Below are 7002 nucleotides of genomic sequence, written 5' to 3' on the forward strand. Positions count from 1 at the left end.
CCCTCCCCTCCCCTCCACTCTGCTCCGCCACGCAAGCTCGTCTCCGGCTCCTTCCGACCGTCTCCGACATGGCGGGCAGCGGATCCGAATCCTTCATCTCCAGATCCGTCGACTCCGAACTCATCCAGATATATGTTTTGTTTGGATCTTGAATTTTGATATATGTTTTTTACATTGTCTCTCGTTTTGCTAAACATAGCCAGATGGGTATGTGTGAAGACTACGTTTGTGTGTTCTAGCAGCTTGTAAATTCTCGTGAAGAAAAAAACAAGTGATGATTTGGTCAAGAGATCATCTCATATACGGTAACTGTAATCCCTTAAAATTCAAGGGAGATCTCTTTATTTTCTTCTCCTTATCTTTTTACGTGCATGATACCAAATCAGGATGAGGTAACCATACATGCTCTCGCATGGGCTGGGCTATCAAGCAGGCCATTAATTATGGGAGTTAATCAAGAGAATTTTTTATAGAAGCAACTTCATTAATGGTGCATGTAGCCTTTTCTTTGTTTATTAAGTGATGGAATAGGACCAAACGCCAAGGGCTATGGCGTTTCCCCCAGACGCCAAGATAGATGGCGTCTCCGCATCGCCACATCAGCGCCAACCAGGCAAGTGTGGGCCAGGGCCAAACGCCACGCACCCTGGCGTCTGCCATGCAAACCAGACGTCAAAGATGTTGGCGTGACCAAAAAAGGTCAGATTCGGAAATCTTTTCAAAACCAGGTCAAGTTGTGATTAAGTTTACAGAAAAGGTTAGAATAGAAATTTTGTCCGCCGTAGGATTGATTTGGACGATGGATGTAGGGGGGCAAGGCATGGCGTGACCTGGATCTGGCGAGGCACGGGATCTTAGTCCACCCAAAGTGGCCTTGGCCCGCGCCAGCCGGTTAGAATTTCCGAGACAAGAAAGCGCATATGTCTCTGACAACGTGATCCACCAATCGAACTCGTACCTTGCTTTCTCTTCCTCTCGTTGGCGGCGGCGGCATCGATGTACAGCGGAGACGAATCGGAGACGGAAATGAAGAGGCCACCTTCCCCCTCAACTCCTCCGAGCGACGGCGTGGACTCAGCCATGTCTACCGCCAGCATTGAGGACGACGACCATCAGGCTGTCAGCGACGACGAAGAGGAGGATGAAGACCTAGGTGAGGCTCCATGTGTATCCTGATGATGCAATTTGATCCCTGAATACATGTGTATCCTGATGCAATTTGATTCCCGAGTAAATCAGCCCCTGATCCAAGAAACTTTCAAGTGACTTGAAATTACCTGGCTATTTCACCGGAGCAGTTACTACGTTAAATTAGTTGAGATTGGTACTTTTTTTCTTAACCTGGTTTAAGTTTCTTGAATTGAACCATAGTGCAGTTCCTTCCGGATCATACACGCGGTGACCATGTTTGTAATATAGGCATTTTTGTCTTGAGAAACATAGATTCCTATGCATGTATACAACCATGTGGCTTGCAATTGGTTTAACAGATAAGCTTTCTCAAGTGATTCATCAAGGGATTTTAAACCAACTTATGCTATATCCCATATCAATAATAGTTGGTGCTTCTACTTGGTCTAAACTTAAGATCCTTCTTCTATGAATATATCGATGCTCATGTGTATTCTAGAAGAAGAAAAAAGCAATATCCTTCATTTTGTTCTATTGACTTGATTATTTTAATGTTTTTTCATGCAGAGAAATACCAACCTTTTACCGTTGATGATTTCCCAAGGGTTAGTAGTGAGTTTGATGAGCAATCTGATGATGTGTTCCAAAATCCTGATATTCAACTTCGAGGCCCTTCAGCAATGTTTCTTTTCCAGACATTCAACGATCCCCTTATTGAAAAACACAAGCATTTCTTCGGTAGCCAATATCAACTCTATGATGAGTCTGAAGGTATATATATTTTTATAAAAAAAAGATTAATTTCAATTGTGGCATACTCTTACTAATTTGAAATCTCTGATTAATTTCAGTTGTGGCCATACGTCATATGAGCATATTCTTACTAATTTGAAATCTCTGTATATGTCACATGCTTCCTTTATTGTTTTCTCAGTCAATGTGAACAACAATGTTAGGGCCATTGATTGCTCACACGGTTGCCATTGTGTACCGAGCGGCGTGCTGCAGTTCATTGATCTCAAAATTGCTGGTTATCGCCACGTCCAACCTAGATGTGCCAATATATTTGGTTTTTTCGCAGTACGTGAGAATGCTGAACCTTTGCGCAACTATGTGTACAGGCGTGGGATTAACAATTATGAAGCTGTAAATGTGAAGCGGGATACGGTAGTTCTGCAAACTTGCATCTTTCTACCTGCACGCTTCTCTTTATCACACCAGATGTAGTCGGTGTTCTTGCAAGTTTGTGCTATGCATGTTTTATTTGTACGTATAGTACATGGCTCATCCAGCACCAAGTTCGGTAGAGGATCCTTGTGATCACTTTGTTTCGAAGTTTTTATTTTAAATTAGGAAGGTATCTTTTAGCTTGGGCCTTCAGCCAGTTAAGAGACATGATCTATGATTTGTTACCTATATTGTATTGTAGGACCTCTATACAAAGAGGACCCTCTATGAGGAGTAAAGCAAGCAAGTATTGGAGGATTATTTTTTCTATCTGGCCCCAGGGGCAAGAGCCTCTCCCGAACCGTAGCACACAACACATGTTAATCAATGACACAGGATATTAATAATCTGTATTTTTGGGCATCATTCAAACTCTTCTTTAATGTGCAAGCTCAAACTTATCTTTCATTCACCGGGCAACTTTCAAAGTCAGATAATCACTATTAAACAGAACACTTGTCTTTATACTATTCATGCACATGTGGTGATGATATGCCATCAATTCCTAGTAACTAATGAGTATGAACTATTTATACGATGTAGTGCTTGTTGATCCTTAATGTAGGGCATTGCACATTTATCGCTGACTAGCCCTGCTCGATGTATTCACATGAGAAGCCGTGTGTTGTTTGAATTCAAGCTTTCTGTACGGACTGATGACCAGCCAGAAGATGGGCCAAAAGATGACATTCTGATTGAAGGATGTACCGAGTTTACTGAGTTCATGAACATGTACAAAGCAGGACCATTCATCGAAACTCGGCGTCTGTACGGGGAGAAGTGTGGATTGGATATGAAGTTTCTGGTGTTGAGGAATGCAGTTCAAGCAAAGGTTGATGTTGAGATACTTCGTGCTCCTGTTGATGGCCTTAATCTGAATCTTTATGCGAAGACCAGTGGCTTCAGAGATGTGATCTGCCTCTTTTCTGGAGTTACAGAATCAGGTTGCAGAATGAGTTCGGTCGTAGGAGTGATGAGATACAGTTACCTTATTCTTTGTATCTCGCTGTATTTTTCTGGATGCCAGCTTCAGGCTTTTCACCTAGTCTCTAACTCTAAAGTCTTTGTATTTGTTCCTCTCCTGATTAATCAATGAAATGCGGCTCTAGGGCCGTCTTTTCATCAAAAAAAAATTCTTTGTATTGAAGGATCCCCGAAAGATGGTGTTTTTTCTCAAGAGCTGCCGTGTTGTATGTAGGAAGGTCGATTTGGTTCGGGGTATCATGGAACAGTGCATGAAGTGGTGTATCTTCATGATTCCACAAAAATTTCTGTCAAGGTTACCTGGAAGGCTGTTAAGAGTTTACATGACTTGGAACACTGAGGACCGGAAGAATCTGCCATGTACGCTGCATCTTATATTATTCTGTTTACAATATTTTATCTTATGTACCATCAAATTTAAACATTTTGTGCATCATGTGAAGAAGAAGAATACGGACATAAGCAAAACTTGTACATATAACATGTGCATTTAGTTAGCTTGTGCAAAAGAGAACGTCAAGTGAACACACAAACTAACTGCAGGATATTAATCGTACAGAATATCAACCGAGTAGTAGACAATACATAGAGTGGTTCACTGCAATCTTCACTAAGTAATAAAGCATAGTAATGGAAATAGTGCTAGCAGTAGAGTCCATTTCGCACTGATTAGTGAGGTACTAACCCTTCAGTTCTTATTTCTTGCTTTTGCTTCTTCACTTCTTGCTTTTGCTGCTGCTGGCTCTGCCTTTGCTGCTTCCTGTGGTGCCTCCCTGTCCAGCCAAGGATTTATCCCACATTGTCCGGCACAAGATTCGGAAACCATTTTTAACCTTCTTCGTCACCTCCGAGGTCTCATGTGAGATGACAATTCTTCTATCATTCTTAGTTGCATCGTAAAAATTTTCGCTGGTATCACACCAGTTAGTTATCAGTTTTCCATTCGATTCCCCAACCACACCGTCCTCCATACGGGTCAGTAGGTGCTTCACCAAATTTTCCACATCAGGGAAACGTGGCCCTTCGAAGAACATGACTATTAGCACGCCAAAGCCTCCTTATGCTCGGATGTGACCTTTTTGTTCTCATCCTTCCCAAGAGTAGCCAAAGCAGGGAAGGCATGGAGCAATCGATGAAATCCCACCTTTAGTGCTTCAACTTTATCTCCACCAGACAGCAAATGTGGATACTGTCCATCGGTATGAAGTGATGTAGAGCCCTTCATCATCTTGGTTGGCATCTTGTCAATCTCATATCTGCCTCCATTGTTAGTAACAATCCCCCTGAACCAAGCCTGGTATTTAGTAGCCACCAGAGAGAGGTTGTACTGGCTGTCTGTGATTTTAATCACATATACCCCACGGCTTGTGTTATCTTCGCCCGGAGTGACAGGAACAGTTGTGTCCTTTCCACCATCAACGATTGTAAACTTCACATCGGTGGTATCCATAGCAGCTCTAATATCCTTCACACACTTCTCATAGTTCTGAGAGAACTTGTGTATGTTTCCCATCTTAAAGGTGGCAACCGGAGAAGGGATATTCTGTATACACAATGAAACATGATTTAGAATAATTACATCTATACAGAAGATATTGTGTTTTTCATATGGTGCACCATGCACATTTGATTATCATCAAAAACTAATGAAGGCAGCCATGGGGAATATTGTCTCTTAATATCTACACACATTTTTGTACTAAGACGGAGTGCTTATGATAAGAAGGCATGCATATTTCAGTAGAGGTAGCTAGTAACACCTACGTCAAGGATGGGTGCAGCTTCTTCAACTATCCCTTTTCCTCTGTTCCCTGCCATTGCGCCTTATCTTTGAACTGCCGATGTTATAGCTGCACCCACAAGGAGAAAATATGTTTAAATTTCACTCATGATAGATCATAATATGCAATCTTTTCAAGCAAGATCACATCAAGTGGCTAGCAATAAATATCAATATAATGATAAAATATAACCGTAAATGTCATATTCAGTTTATCATATATTGAAACAACCATATGTGCTAATAAAAGTACAGAAAATTTCTCATACACTATACAAACCGAAAAAGGACGTAAGAAAGCTTGTAAATCTTACAAGTCACAGAAAATTCACCCATTTGTTTTCTTGTAGTCGTTTAGGTTGAACTTAGAAAGTTGATTTTATACAAAACTCCCTCTGGACATGTTGAAGATATTTTTGTAGTGATTTTTCCATGGACCATAAACTTGTTATATGAAGTAATAAAAACCATATACTACAGAAAAAAAAAGTAGCTGCGCCTGTCCTTCTTAAAAGTTGGAATTAACTCACACCACAACAAAAGTAAATATCTCTGAAATTCTGAATACACAGTTTCAAGCATCATAATGTTCATTCCTAACACTTCAGTGGCAAACTTAACCATTTCACTATAGAATACACTAGGCCTGCAAGTATGCTCCCACAAAATTTAGTTACAAGAGACATCTCACTTGTGAAGAAGGAACATACAGTGAGCATATAGTCATAAATAAGAGGATTGATAATCCTAAAGAACTTGGCTACTTAAGAAGATGAATACGAGCATACTGAAAGATAGTAATAATTTTCTTGTATATGGACACCCACAAGAATTCCAACATCATATACATAAGGGAAATTATACTAATTTCAGCCAACAATGTTGAAAATGTAAGTTATCGAAATATGCACTCTGTGAGCATACAAGTTGAACAAACATTTCTTATCAAAAGAAGCAATATGCAATGAATCAGTTAATTAGTTAGCAGCAGTAGCTTGAGAGATCACATGTAGGCCAGGACAAGAACAGACCAACTGCAGTACACAGTAGCAGAAATCACCCCCGAAAGCAATACATACATGTATCAAGAGACGCATATAATTCACAAGTTAAAAAAGTAGCATATAACACCGATCTCAGTCAGCTAAACAAGCTAGCAGCAGAAGAAAATTGAGAGTTCCTCTGACTAAGATGTTCGCAGAACTGATTGCAGCTCATCGATTTTTAGCTGCAGAGAATAGTAGCAGCAGTTTCCTAATGATTTACATGCACATGTTCATTTCTGTCCTAGTGGGGAACTGGGAATAAGTGGCTAGCTAGGCACATTTTTAGTTAACGAAATTACTACAATGGATGATCAAAGGGATGGCCTATAAGCCCATTATCAGTTTAACATACATGTGCTCGAAAAAACAAACATAATTTCTGTACAGACATAAAGAGAATAGGATGTAAGGTAACCGTTACTGAATGTTGTCACAGAAAATTTGTTCCATTTCATTTTCGTGAAGTCATTTCAGTTAAACCAAAACAAAAGATAAATGACAGTATAATTCCGTACCTGTGGTGGCGTTGATCTGTTTTTGTAGAGCCGGCCTGCAGTAGCAGTACACCACCTTGATTAGTATTCAAACTTGGTAAAAAGTGTTGTAAAAAAATCTGCTGTACTGCTACTTTCGAAAACTAAATGGGTGCAAGAAAGCTAAATGTCACTGCTCAGAGAAAGTTTGCCGTTTTGTTTTCATGAAGTGGTTCCGGTTGAACCAAAACAAAAATAAATGACATTATAATTTCCTACCTGTTCTGGGGCGAACTGTTCTCGAAGAGCCGGCCTGCAGTAGGATCGAGTAAGACACCACCTTAGTCTTCAAACTTGGTAA

The 7002-nt window shown here is 40.3% G+C and overlaps 1 protein-coding gene across 1 annotated transcript; it reads left to right on the forward strand.

The window, feature by feature from the left end:
- Window positions 1-868: 868 nt before the first annotated feature.
- LOC123106668 (uncharacterized) lies at window positions 869-3654 on the forward strand. The gene is made up of 4 exons (XM_044528762.1): window positions 869-1153; window positions 1699-1902; window positions 2066-2298; window positions 2924-3654. Exons 1-4 carry the CDS (start codon window positions 997-999, stop codon window positions 3452-3454), a joined length of 1125 nt encoding a protein of 374 aa, XP_044384697.1. The 5' UTR covers window positions 869-996; the 3' UTR covers window positions 3455-3654.
- Window positions 3655-7002: the final 3348 nt, after the last annotated feature.

This window comes from Triticum aestivum, chromosome 5A, assembly GCF_018294505.1.
Source record: "Triticum aestivum cultivar Chinese Spring chromosome 5A, IWGSC CS RefSeq v2.1, whole genome shotgun sequence".
Classification (NCBI taxonomy): domain Eukaryota; kingdom Viridiplantae; phylum Streptophyta; class Magnoliopsida; order Poales; family Poaceae; genus Triticum; species Triticum aestivum.

Bases quoted from the DNA above. Each gene is read 5' to 3' on its own strand.
- LOC123106668 (XM_044528762.1), top strand. From the start codon at position 997: ATGTACAGCGGAGACGAATCGGAGACGGAAATGAAGAGGCCACCTTCC. The intron at 1,154-1,698 runs GTGAGGCTCCAT...TTTTTCATGCAG, and splicing joins AGAGGAGGATGAAGACCTAG to AGAAATACCAACCTTTTACC. The intron at 2,299-2,923 runs GTAGTTCTGCAA...TCCTTAATGTAG, and splicing joins TAAATGTGAAGCGGGATACG to GGCATTGCACATTTATCGCT.